The 13,546-nt window shown below is 51.2% G+C and overlaps 1 protein-coding gene across 1 annotated transcript; it reads right to left on the bottom strand.

Moving 5' to 3' along the window:
- Nucleotides 1-1,707: 1,707 nt before the first annotated feature.
- Themis2 (thymocyte selection associated family member 2) lies at nt 1,708-12,989 on the bottom strand. The gene is made up of 6 exons (XM_051171727.1): nt 12,850-12,989; nt 9,431-9,571; nt 4,985-5,395; nt 2,756-3,846; nt 2,144-2,285; nt 1,708-1,817 (listed from the first exon to the last, which is right to left on the bottom strand). Exons 1-6 carry the CDS (start codon nt 12,941-12,943, stop codon nt 1,708-1,710), a joined length of 1,989 nt encoding a protein of 662 aa, XP_051027684.1. The 5' UTR covers nt 12,944-12,989.
- Between the last annotated feature and the right edge of the window lie 557 nt (nt 12,990-13,546).

Below are 13,546 nucleotides of genomic sequence, written 5' to 3' on the forward strand. Positions count from 1 at the left end.
GGCAGCTGCTACATGGTGTGATGGGAACCTGATCCAGGCGTTGGCCTGAGGAGCTGTCCTCTTTAACCGTGATGCTGTTCTACGTCCTGAGTCCCTCAGTCACTCAGCCTGTTTCCTAACCTTTAAAAGTTAGGCAGGCTGGAGAGATGGCTCAGTGGGTAAGAGCACTCACTATTCCAAAGGTCCTGAGTTCAATTCCCAGCACCCACATGGCAGCTCACAACTGTCTGATGCCATTTTCTGGTGTGTAGACGTAATGTAGACAAAGTATCCGTAGACATTAAATAAATACATCTTTTTTAAAAAATGAGTCAGCTGCTTCTCTCCAAGAGTTCAAGGTTTGGATGTGGTTTCTAAGGGGTCTAGTACACAGACAAGACAATTCGTATGTCGTTTGTATTTCTGTGTCTGTAGCATGAGATGACCTTGGGTAGTTACCTAACAGCTTTCTTTAACAGTGTCAGAGGACCACCCACAGCCTGCCAAATTTCCACAGCTTTGGCTCTCCATTGTTTCTTGTTTGTTTACAGATTTATTTATTATGTATACAGTGCTCTGTCTGCATGTACACCTGCAGGCCAGAAGAGGAAAGCAGATCACATTATAAATGGTTATGAGGAGCCAGGCATGGTGGCGCAGGCCTTTAATCCCAGCACTCAGGAGGCAGACACAGAGGGATCACTGTGAGTTTGGGGCCAACCTGGTCTACAAAGTGAGTCTGGGACAGCCAAGGCTACACAGAGAAACCCTGTCTCGAAAAACCAACAAAACAAAACAAAAAAACCCCAAATAGATGGTTGTGGGCCACCACGTGGTTTCTGGGAATGGAACTCGGGACCTCTGGAAGAGGAGTCAGTGCTCTTAACCTCTGAGTCATCTCTCCAGCCTTGTTTATTTGTTTGTTTGTTTTTAAAATAAATATATAAATCAGGCTGGCCTTGAGCTCACAGATAATGCACCTGCCTCCAGAGTGCTGAGATTAAAGGTGTACACTTATAAAAAAAAAAATGTATGATATCAACCCCAGCTTTTCTTTTTAATTTTTTGAGTCACTGGCAGTTGTGAGCCCCCAATACAGGTGCTGGGATCTGCACTTGCAAGAGCAGCACACAGTGCTCTTAACCACTGAGCCATCTCTTCAGTCCCTCCATCTTTGTAAATTAACTGTCCTTAGTTCCATGAACAGGTTTTGAGAACTAAGTCTTACCTAAGATTTTGTTCTTGAAGGCAAAGTCCCAGAGTCATTCATAGGAGTCCATTTACTGAACTGGTCATGAGCTGGGATCTACCAACATGAGAATCCTGTCTGCTCCCAGGCACCGAGCCTGGACTGCAGAGGCGGCAGAGCCTACAGAGGAGGTGGCAAACACTGGGTAGTGCGATGCGGACTGAATTCCCTTTACTGAGAGGCAGGCGACACCAAAGCTAGTGATTCTTCCTTGTGCCTTGTAATAGGACAAAGGATGAGCACGGGAGTGACCTGAGCCTGAATGCCCTCTCTGGACACCAAAGCTCTAAGGCTGAGGGTGTCACATGCCACCTTCTGGGGCCAAGCAGAGGCAAGGAGCCTGGACCCCAAAGACACAGGAGCAGTGTCAGTTCTGTGCCCTAGGTCCCCCAAGAGTGAGCCAGTGCCCCACCCCCTGTGTGGCAGCAGCAGCAGGGAAGTGTGGCTCCCCTAGCACCTAGGTGACTTCCTGAAAGTGCTCAGATTTCTTCATAGTCATGGTCAGCCATGTCTGGGTCAGGCGGAAGGTGTGACTCGGTGGTGGAGGTTTTGCTGAGCGTGCTCGAGGATTTGGGTTTCATACCCAGCACTGAAGAAGAAAAGAAAAGTCCAGGTCATTCCGAATGTTTGTCTTTGGGCAAGCTCTTCGCCCCCTCTTCAGTGTGGTGCCCTGCATAGGGGAGGGCTTGGCTTAACTCTACGGCCCAAAAACCACAGTTCATTTTCCTTAAACACTGCAGCATTGTGTCTGGGACAAGACTCCTTTCATCACTAGGGTCTAGAATCTAAGGAGAAACTAGAGACCTTTCCACCCAACCCATTTCATATAAGCTTGGCTCTCAAGCTAGGACAACAATAGTGTCCCTTGGGCAGAGCCAACAGAAGTGGGAGATGACCTTGATGGGCCAAACTCACCTGAATCCTGTATTTGGGGACTGGGTTTCTTCTTGACAGAAATCTTGTTGTAGACATTGGATTTGTTCTTGGGGAGGTTTTCCAAGGTCTTCCCTTTGAGTTCAGGCAGTGGGCAGGTTTGCTCTGGTCCTACAACTTGAGGCTGAGCAGGAAAACAAGCCAAACAAACTAGAATTCAGTAAACTTCCAAGAGTCAGCTGCTGAGCCCACAAGACAGGGTTTCCCAACAGTGCGACTCTCTGTCTTTTCTGGGTCACACTTCCCTGGGATTGAAACTACTTAAGGACTCATCTTTTTAACTTCTGCTGCCACATGACTACACGGTAATAAATTCAGTGCTTAGCTGGGCGTGGTGGCACACACCTTTAGTTCCAGCACTGGAGAGGCAGGGGCAGGCGGACTGCTGCGAGTTTGAGGCCAGCTTGGTCTACAAAGTGAGTTCAGGACAGCCAAGGCTACACAGAGAAACCCTGTCTCGAAAAAAAAAAAAAAAAAAAAAGAACTGCAACTGAAAGAGAGAATCATGGGAGGTGAAAAGCAAGGGCAGGACCCAGGGGTGAGCCCAGTAGGTGGCGCCCTCTCTCCTCCCCGTTAGTTCTGGTCTGTCCCTACCTTTAAATCACCTTCCTGATAGTTGTTTTTGCTCTGCTTCGGCTTGCTGATGCCCAGGCTCTTTGGGGGCCGAGGTGGGGGAGCCTGGCTCTCGGAGGCTGGCAGCTTCCGGAGGCTGTAGTAAAAGGATTCCGACAGTTCCTCCACTGTAGCAACAGATAGTGGCCCAGCCCCCTGGCCTGGCTGGCCCTCAGTCTCCACCACAGTCAGGTCCAGCCACCGGGGAGGGATCTCAAAGCCCGATTCTGGCTGGGAGTCTAGGCCTACCACCAAAAAGGGTTCTGTGAGCTTCTCCTCCAGCCGCAGGCCCGGGAAGGAAACCAGAGGATCAGAGGGGTGACAGGGATCCTTGGCCACCACCTTAACCTCACAGGGCAGGGAGAACTGGGCTGTGAGGTCCGCTAGAGTATAGCGCCGGCTGTCATTGACCTCCTCCACAAAGCCACCAGAGAGGTAGAAGGGTAGCAAAATCTGTTCTTTGTCCTCATCTGCCTCCTCCTCTTCTTCCTCCAACTCGTCCTCTTCCTCCCCGGCCTGCTCATTCAGCCGCTGACAAATCAGGACATCTATGTCCTGCCCTTGGGTCCCACAGACCTGGCCTGACCTCAGCACCTCCAGCCGATCACCCACGGACAGGAAAGAGAACTCAGGATGCTCCTCCTCGTTCGCATCGCAGTCTTTTGTGGCCACCACCCGGAGGGGCCTGCCTGGCTGGAGAGCGCCCAACAGGTCATAGGCCGTGGAGAACTCTCTTGGCCTCCTCCTGAGCTTGCCCTGGTAGGCCCCAGAGAGGATGAAGTATCTGGGCACTTTCCGGCTCTTGCTTGAGGCCACAACCCTCCAGGGTGGTGAGGCTGGGCCATAGATGCAGAGCCTCTGGCCTTTGTGGAGAGATCCCACCCATGGGCTGAGCAACATGGTTGGTCCCTCAGGAACCTCCAGGATCTCCGTGGACAGAGGGAAGGGGCCTCCCCGGGCCAGGATTTCACTCAGCAGCAGGGGTTTGATGAAGTGGACGTGCTGGGAGGAGCTGGTGACATCTTCTACTTCCACCTCCAGGGTAGACGGGATCTTGACGATGGTGCTGCGCACTGCAGGGAGAGGGGCAGTTCAGGGGCCGGGAGCCGTCACCCACCCCGCTCCAGCCCTGCCTCCTGCCTCATCTTTTCTTTCCCACCATCATTTTGCCACTGTACTAGATTTTTAGCCCAGTCTTCTTTCAAAATTTTTTAACTTTAAAATCTTAAACTTTGTTTTTGTTTTTATTACTTTGAACTATGTGTTGGGTATGTGCAGGTGACCACAGAGGCCAGAGGAGTTGGGTTCTGCAGGGGGCTGGAGTGGTGAGCCACCTGATATTATAACTCTACCTCCAGGGGGATCTCATACCCTTTTCTGGCCCCCACGGGCTCCAGGCATGGGCATGTTGCACAGACACACATGCAGCCAAAACACCCATACACATAAAACAGAAATCGTTATCAGAAAAAAACCTTATTAAAATAAAAATAAAACATGAGTCAGGTGTGGTGGTGTACCATTACAAGAGCCTGGGAGCCGGGCGTGGTGGCGCACGCCTTTAATCCCAGCACTCGGAGGCAGAGGCAGGTGGATCTCTGTGAGTTCGAGGCCAGCCTGGTCTACAAAGGAGTCCAGGACAGCCAAGGCTACACAGAGAGACCCTGTCTCAACACACACACACGCACATGTGTGTGCGCTCATGCCAAAGGGAACATGGAGGTCAGAGGATGGTTTTCACAGCATGTGCTTTTATGCACTAAGCTACCTTGCTCCTCTCCCCTTTAATTAATTGTTTTGTTTTTCAACTTTGAGACAGCGTCGATGTAGCCCTGACTGGTGCAGAACCTAACCTTGGTAAAGCTTGGGGACCTTGGGTGTGTTTATACATTTTCCTCTCTCTTTTTGTTGTTGTTATTGTTTTTGGTTTTTCAAGACAGGGTCTCTCCGTGTTAGCCTTGGCTGTCCTGGACTTGTTTTGTAGACCAGGCTGGCCTCGAACTCACAGCGATCCGCCTGCCTCTGCCTCCCGAGTGCTGGGATTAAAGGCATGCGCCACCACGCCCAGCTCCTCTCTTTTATACCATATTTCCCGTTTCATTGCAGACACTGGGTAAGCAAGCTGGAGCCCCCAGACTATGCAGAGTTGGGGATATCTTCAAACGGGTGCAGCTCCCAGCCACTCCACTCCCGCCTGCCCAGGTAACTCACTGTGCATGATGGCTTGGAGCATATACTGGGGCTTTAGGATCACAGAGCGCCAGGGTAGGCTAGGGCAGGTAAACTGAAGGTCCGTCATAGCAGGGTCCTGCAGGATCTGGAGGATGGTTTGTGGGGCACCGGGCTTGCATCTCCAGAAGGGTCCCTTCTGAGAAAGGGGCAGGTAAAGGGTGGCCTCCTGGGTCTTTGATGGCAGGGCGCAGCGGGCATAGCGGGTTCCGTGGTGCATTTCCACAGCCTCGAGCCTGAGGAGCTGGTCCTCAGGCACCACACTGGCCTCTGTGACAATTCTCTGAGTTGACTTGAAGAAGATGGGCCATTGTGTGGCGTTCTGAGGCATGGCAGAAATGAGGTCCTCCAGGGTTCTGTAGCTCTGCCGGCTGGTGAGTGGGCTGAAGAGACCTGTGGGATTCAGCAGAGGGAAGGAGGATGGAGGCCTTTGCTGAGGCACGCTCTGCAGAGTCCCTCCTAGGACAGGGGTCAAGGACGGGCCTACGTCTAGTCATCTAGACTAAAGGTCTACGGATGGAGGCTGCATGGCAGTGTGTGAGTAGATGGCGAGGGACAGAATAAGAGGGCATTCTCCTAAGACACACGCACACGCACATGCATGACTCCCAAATTTTCCCACTTCCTGGCCTCTGTCTTCAGCTTTGCCAAGCCATCATTTTTTCCCTCCAGACACCTCTCCCATATCTCCAGGTCCACACATCCAGGGTCTGTCTCTCATCTTGACACAGCATCATTGTTTCTTCTGTTGTTTGTTTTTCAAGACAGGGTTTCCCTATGTATAGCCTTGGCTGTCCTGGACTCACTTTGTAGACCAGGCTGGCCTCGAACTTACAGAGATCCTCCTGGCCGGGCGTGGTGGCGCACGCCTTTAATCCCAGCACTCGGGAGGCAGAGGCAGGCGGATCGCTGTGAGTTCGAGGCCAGCCTGGTCTACAAAGCGAGTCCAGGACAGCCAAGACTACACAGAGAAACCCTGTCTCAAAAAACCAAAAAAAAAAAAAAAAAAAAAAAACAGAGATCCTCCTGCTTCTGCCTCCCCGAGTGCTGGGATTAAAGGCGTGCGCCACCACGCCCGGCTAGCATCCTTGTCTCTTTTGCCCAAAATAAAGCCCCAGGAGCTACCAGCCCAGGCGCCCTCTGATGCTCACCCCTCAGTGGGTGTGCCAGGACCAACCGACCGCCCTCCTGCCATTTCTGCAGCCCCCAGATGTTCTGCTATCTGACTGGTTCAATTGCCCAACTTCTGGAAACAATGGTTTCCTGTCCCAAAAGCCACAACTGGAATCTAATCATGGAAACACCACCAAGCCTAGGCTGGAGGACATCCTCCAGAAATACTGGTCTGGGAATAGGGACACAGTCCAGTGATAGACTGCTTAGTATGTGAAAGACCCTGAAGCTGGACCCCAGTGCTGGGGGGAAAAAAGTGTTGACCTTGATTCTTGTGATGGTGCATGCCTTTAATCCCAGCATTCGGTAGGCAGAGGCAGGCAGATCGTTGTGAGTTCGAGGCCAGCCTGATTTACAAACCAAGTCTATGACAGCCAACTACACAGAGAAACCCTGTCTTGAAAAGCAAAAAAAAAAAAAAAAAAAAAAAAACCAAAAAATAATGAAATTAAGTCCCCAGACTTTGATCACTGACCTCTACGTGGTTCTGCATGCAAATGTCCTCTAGGGACCGTGGTCTATAAAAAAAGGTTCCACACCCACTACCTACTGCCAAAGCATCTCTAATAAACATGTGTACACACCCATGTATGTAATCACATGTATGTGTGTGCAGCCATGGACCCATATGTGCATCTGTATGGGTGATGGGCCTGCATGTGTTTCTGTGTATAGTTGTTGGGTCTAGTTGCAGGTATTTCAGAGTTGGAAGAAATCTGTAGAAAAAAAAATGGAGCCCTCAAAACACAGGAGGAAATGCCTCATTTGAATAACTGAAAAGCCCCAAGGTCCGCAACACTTTCACAAGAGAAAGTGTGTGAGTCCAGCTTCTGCTCACCACCCGCTGGAACCATGTGTGTGTTCAGAATGCGCCTGCTCTGTGCTGGCCTCTCCTCTGCTCTATTCAGACATTGTTACCTGTGCACATCCCACATCAAGTCCAAGGGCTCATAAAGAGGAGGGAGCTGAGGCCGATGGATCAGGCTTTCCACCTAGGCTGCTCCTGGCCACAGACAACACACCTCCTGTTTTGTATTAACTGAACCCCTTGGGTTTTGTTTTTGTTTTTCTTTCTGCATGGCTTGCTTGCTTGCTTTTGAGACAGGGTCTCATGGATCTCAGGCTGGCACTGAAATCTAAAAACATACATTTTGCCAGGCTCAGTAGTGCACGCCTTTAATGCCAGTACAAAGGCAGAGGCAGGTGGATCGCTGTGAGTTCAAGGCCAGCCTGGTCTACAAATCGAGTCCAGGACAGCCAAGGCTACACAGAGAAACCCTGTCTCAAAAAACAAAACAAGAGCTGGGGAGATAGCTCAGAGGTTAAGAGTACTGTCTGTTCTTCCAGAGGTCCTGAGTTCAATTCCCAGCAACCACATGGTGGCTCACAACCATCTGTAATGTGATCTGGTGCCCTCTTCTGGCCTGAAGGTGTACATGCAGGCAAAATGCTTACTGTACAAATAATAAATCTTTTTTTTAATAAAAAATATATATTTAATTTATATTTTTATCTCATATACTTTGGTGTTTTGCCTTCATATATCTCTCTGTGAGGGTGTTGGATCCCTGGAGCTGGAATTACATGTGAGTGCTGGGAATTTAACTTGAACCCTATAGAAGAGCAGCCTGTATTCTTTTTTTTTTTTTTTTTGGTTTTTTGGAGACAGGGTTTCTCTGTGTAGCCTTGGCTGTCCTGGACTCACTTTGTAGACCAGGCTGGCCTCGAACTCACAGCGATCCGCCTGCCTCTGCCTCCCGAGTGCTGGGATTAAAGGCGTGTGCCACCACTACCGGTTTATTTTACTTATGTATACAACACGGTGCCTGTATGTGTACTTGGCTGCCAGAAGAGGGCACCAGACCTCATTATAGATGGTTGTGAGCCACCATGTGGTTGCTGGGAATTGAACTCAGAACCTCTGGAAGAACAACCAGTGCTCTTAACCTCCGAGCCATCTGTCCAGCCCCAAGCAGCCAGTATTCTTAACCAGTGATCCATCTCTCTAGCTCTCCAAAGAAATTTGTTTGTTTTTTGTTTTTGTTTTGTTTTTTCAAGAAAAGGTTTCTCTGTGTAGGCTTGGCTGTCAGGGCTCACAGCGATCCACCTGCCTCTGCCTCCCTAAGTGTTAGGATTAAAGGTGTGAACCACCATGCCTGGCTTCCAAAGAGATCTTTAATTTTTTTTCAATTTAAAAATTACCTTAAAGCCAGGCTTAGTGGTGCACACCTTTAGTCCCAGCACTCAGGAGGCAGATCATTATGAATCTGAGGTCAGCCTGACTTACATGGTGACCAACCAAGGCCAAACGGCAATACCTTGCCTCGATAAAATGAGTCACATGTATTTAATGTGTGTGTGCATGTGCATGTTACAGCACATGTGTGGAGGCCAGAGGACTATGGTAGAAGTCACTTTCTCCTTCTACGATGTAGGTGCCAGGAATTGAACTCAAATCACCAGGCTTGGCAGCAGGCATCTGCTGCTGACATGTCCCAGGCATGAAACCTACAGGAGTTCCTTCTGCCTCCACCACCTAAATCCTAGGATCACAGGCACGTGCCGCTACCACAGCTGGTTTATGTCGGGCTGGGAAGGGACCCAGCACTTCCTGTGCACTAGGGAAGCACTCTACCAACTGAGCTGTCTTCGGTCCCCGCCCCTTTTTGATACCCTTTCCTGCATCCTAGACTGGGTTGCTATGTAGCTAAGGCTGGCTTCCAATTCCTGCTCTTCAGCCTCTACCTCTCGTGTGCTAGAATCCAGGCACGTGACACCACACCTGTTTCCCTTGGGCACATGCCACATTCCCTCAGCTGGGGAGACCACCTCTTGCTTGTGGCTCTGCAGACTCTGGTGGGCAGGCCACTCCATCCTGAGCTGGTGCCTGCTTCATGGGCCCTACCTTTCTCTCACACTCCGGAAGGACCTAGTTCATCCTGTGTCCACACACCCAGCTCCCCATAGGGCCTGGCTCCCCATAGGGTCATGTGATGGAGGAGTATATGAGCAAACCCCAAAACCAAAACCTGAAGACCTGGCAGCGGATAATCAGAAGAGGGCAGGGACGAGCCAAGATCAGGGCATCCTCAAGGATGTACTAAATGTGCCCTTGGCTTTGCAGCTACAGAACAGTAGATATGTCACCATTACATGCAAAGCCAGAGGGGCAGGGGTGATGCCGGGAGTGGCGAGCCTACCCACTCAAGGTACGGGATGCCAGGGCACAAGGGGAGGCAGGGGGCCACGCCTTACCTGTGAATTTGAGGCTGAGCTCCAAGCTCTGACCCGTCTCTGGGTCCTCACACACTACCTCCTGGAGGTGAACATGGGTGACCTTGATCAGGTCCCCCGTGGAGAGGCAGCACTCATTCCCAAAGAGCTCATAGACGGAACCTGTGGAGATGCGGACTCAATTTCTCCTTTTGGCAAAGGCCTGGGTGGCCTGTGCCCTTGTTGGTCATACACTCTGCTCGATGCCCCCCCCCCCCCCCGCTCATGTTCATATTGAATGCAGTTTCACAGTATGGGTGTAGAAGTCAGGAAACTTTTGGAAGTCAGTTCTTCCACCACGTGGGCCCCAGGGATCACCAGCTACCACCCCTCACCCACCCACCACCGCTCCCCGACAGCCTATCAGCCAGCTCATCAGCCCAGGGAGTTGCTCTTAGTGGAAGTGGAGGTTCTGAGCAGGTCACTTGCCTGACACATAGTGATGAAGCCATGGAGAACATTGGAAAATAAACAGTGAAGACCTCAGTGCAGTGTGCACAGGATTTGAAGCCAGCAGGCAGAGGATGGGAAACTGCAGGGGCAGGGCCCTGAGGTCACCTGCAGCTCCTCCCCCCTCCCCCAAGTACCTAGTACAGATGCCCACGTGGCCTTGGGGAAATGCACACCGTTGTTACAAGCAGAGGAATGTGGGCCTTCCGGCAGAGGGTATTGTTAGCCAAGGAGTTATATATAACTGGCCCTGTGCTAGGGGCTACTGATGCTTCACTGCCCTGAAGACACGTGACTGTCCCTCCCGGGACAGAAGCACTTTCCCTTTGCTAAATAAGTAGTGACAGCAGTTTCTCTTTCTTAAAAGTGACAGCTCAGAGAGGCGCTCAGAGAGGCGGTGTCAGCACCTCCAAGGATCAGTAAAGGGGAAGAGCAGAGACTCCAAGTCATTCTTGGCTAAATAGGGGCTTCTAGGCAGGTCCGGCCTGCATGGAACCCCGCCCCAAAACTAGCAGAAAAGGGCCAGCAAGATGCCATCACATAAAGGCTCTTTAATCCCCAACTCCTACAAGGTGGAAGAAAACGGATTCCCAAAAGTCCTCTGACCTTCACATGCATATGGTGGCATGTGTGTGCTACACACACACACACTAAATGTAAACACAGTTCACGCCAGTTGTCCAGTTGTGGTGGCACACATCTGTAATCACACCATTCAGGAAACTGAGTCTGGAGAAGTCTGGGATACACAGAAAAAACATGTCTTTTTTTCTTTTTTTCTTTCTTTTTTTTTTTTTTTTTTTTTTTTTTTTTTGGTTTTTCAAGACAAGGTTTCTCTGTGTAGCCTTGGCTGTCCTGGACTCACTATGTAGACCAGGCTGGCCTTGAACTCACAGCGATCCGCCAGCCTCTGCCTCCCAAGTGTTGGGATTAAAGGCGTGTGCCACCATGCCTGGCCAGAAAAACGTGTCTTAAACCACAAAAAGACTAAGGGTGTCCGCTAAGTACTAGAGTGCTGGTCTAGGATGTATGGAGGCCCAGGTTCCATCTCCAGCAGGGCAGGGCTGTGGAGGTGGGAGGAGAAAGATGTGAGGGTGGCAGGAGGCAGAACTTGGGGTGTCAAGTCCAGGGTCTTTACCTCCAGGACTGGAATTCCCAGCCCCATGGCCAGCTACTCCACTACACCCAGCCTCTTTGGTCATCCACCCTCCAGGTACCCTCATGTGCATGTCAACACCCTGTGACATTTGTCTCTAGTCACCGCAACCCCAAACTTCGGCCACTTCACACGACTCCAGGTCAGAGCAAATGAGGAGACTCAGGTGTTGTGACTGGTAGGCAAGAGACACTGGGAGGACGGTCTGGGCTGAAGAAACAACAAACAGCCCCAGCGCCCTGCTTCCAGTGGACCCTAGAGACTCAACTGCAGTGGTTCCTGTGTGACCCTGAGAAGCTTGCTCTCTGAGAACGAAGCCCTGCAGCCCCCCCACTCCCTACCCTCCACCCCCACCATATCTCCCTCCACTCTCTCCTCTGCCCGCCTTTTTTTTTGGTTTTTCGAGACAGGGTTTCTCTGTGTAGCCTTGGCTGTCTTGGACTCACTTTGTAGACCAGGCTGGCCTCGATCTCACAGCGATCCACCTGCCTCTGCCTCCCGAGTGCTGGGATTAAGGCGTGCACCACCACGGCGCCGGCCTTCCTCTTTTCACTGGAGGTTACATTATGTATGGTTCCTCCATTCACAGAGCAGCCCCGGGTGTGTGTGGGGGGGCTCTCTCTCATCCACTGCATCCCTCTCTCTCCCTCCTCTTCCCACGTGGTCTGCCCCTGGTCACTTGCTATTTAGCCAGTAAGTGGTGACTGTGTCCCTGATATGTCCATCTCACCTCTGCTATGAACCAGGAAAGTGGGGGGGGGGGGACAAGGAGGACACGTGCAGGCAGAGAGCAGGGCCAGCTTCCTGGAGAAAGGCCATTACAGCTGAAAAGTGAAGAAATGACCCCACCGTCTGGCAGAGGGAGCAGGGAAAGTGAGAGGCCTCGAGAGCAGTGGATGGCTGAGCTGGTGCTTAAGAACTGGGGTGTCTCAGAGGTTAGAGCTCAGGGCCCTTGGTTGGGTCCCGGTAGAAAGAGAAGATTTTTTTTAAAAAAAGGAAAAGAGAGGAGGAGGAGAGAGAAAGAAAGGAAAAGGGGGGAAAAGAAAAAAAGGAACAATGAGCCAGGTACTGTGATTTCAGCCAGAGGCAGAAGGATCACTTCAAGTTTGAGGCCAGACTGGATTACAAAACCATGTCCTCCATCTCAAAGGAAAAAAAAAAAAAAAAAAAAAGGCAACAACAGCTGTGGAGAGCACCCTAGTGTCTGTATAGCACAGAGGACATGTAATCTCCATTTACTTATTTATTCACTTCTTGTTGCTTGAGGCAGGATTTCCTAGGTTGCCTGGCGGCCGCCCAGTTTGTGTTAGAATTACCTAGGAACCTCAGTTGAGAAACTGTGTCTGCTAAACTCACAAAGTTCTCATCACCCGAGGGACAAAAGCTAAGGCAGGAGATGACTTTTGGTGCATAAGCCTGGGGCAAGTAGCATCCGAATTCAAGCCCCAGATTCCTCAGGGGTCTCACTCTGTATGCCAGACCGAACAGGGATCACTATATAGAACCGGCTAGTCGGGCAACGGTGGCGCATACCTTTAATCCCAGCGCTCAGGAGCCAGAGGCAGGTGAATCACTGTGAGTTCGAGGCCAGCCTGGTCTACAAAGTGAGTCCAGGACAGCCAAGGCTACACAGAGAAACCCTGTCTCAAAAAAACAACAACAACAACAAAAAAAAAAAAACGATATAGACCAGGCTAGCCTCGACTCCTGCCAACCCTCCTGCCTCAGCTCCCCAGCGTTGGGATTACAGGCGTGATCCACCACGCCTGACGGCTTGCCCACAGGGCCCGCTCACCTTCAAAGTAGACTCCGGAGCAGACCCGCAGCACTCGCGGGAGGGAGGTGGGGTCCAGGCCTCTCACGAAGTCCTGCAGCGGCACGGGCTCCATAGTCTTGTCCCCAGCTAGCGCTGCTCAGACCGGTCTGCCTCAGGCAGCTGATCGCCCGGAAGTCACGCCCAATAGAGACCACGCCCCTCAAGTCGGGTTGGTGAGAGCCTTGCTGTGTTCACCGACACCCCGAACTGTAAGGTGAGGACTTTATTCCCTGTCTCCTCAGCTCTACGCTTGAATCATTTCTTAGGGTTTCTATTGTTGTGATAAAACACCATGACCAAAAGCAACTTGGGGAGGAAAGGGTTTAATTTCATCTTACAGCCCTGGGATCACGATACTCCATCACAGAGGGTAGTCAGAGCAGGAACCCACGACAAATACAGATACAGGGACTGGGACCGGCACAGAGGCCATGAAAGAACAGAGCTTATTGGCTTGCTCAGCCTGCTTTCTTCCACAACTCAGGACCACCTGCCCAGGGATGGCACTACCCCACGCTGTGGGCTGGACACACCCACATCAATCATAGGTTAAGAAAATGCACTGCAGACTTGCCTACCGGGCATTTTCTCAAGCGAGGATCCCAGGTAATTCTAGCTTGGGTCAAACTGACAAAAAAAAGACACTTCCTATATCTTCCTTTGCTTTGGCCCCATG

The sequence above is a fragment of the Acomys russatus genome, chromosome 29, assembly GCF_903995435.1.
Source record: "Acomys russatus chromosome 29, mAcoRus1.1, whole genome shotgun sequence".
Taxonomy (NCBI): domain Eukaryota; kingdom Metazoa; phylum Chordata; class Mammalia; order Rodentia; family Muridae; genus Acomys; species Acomys russatus.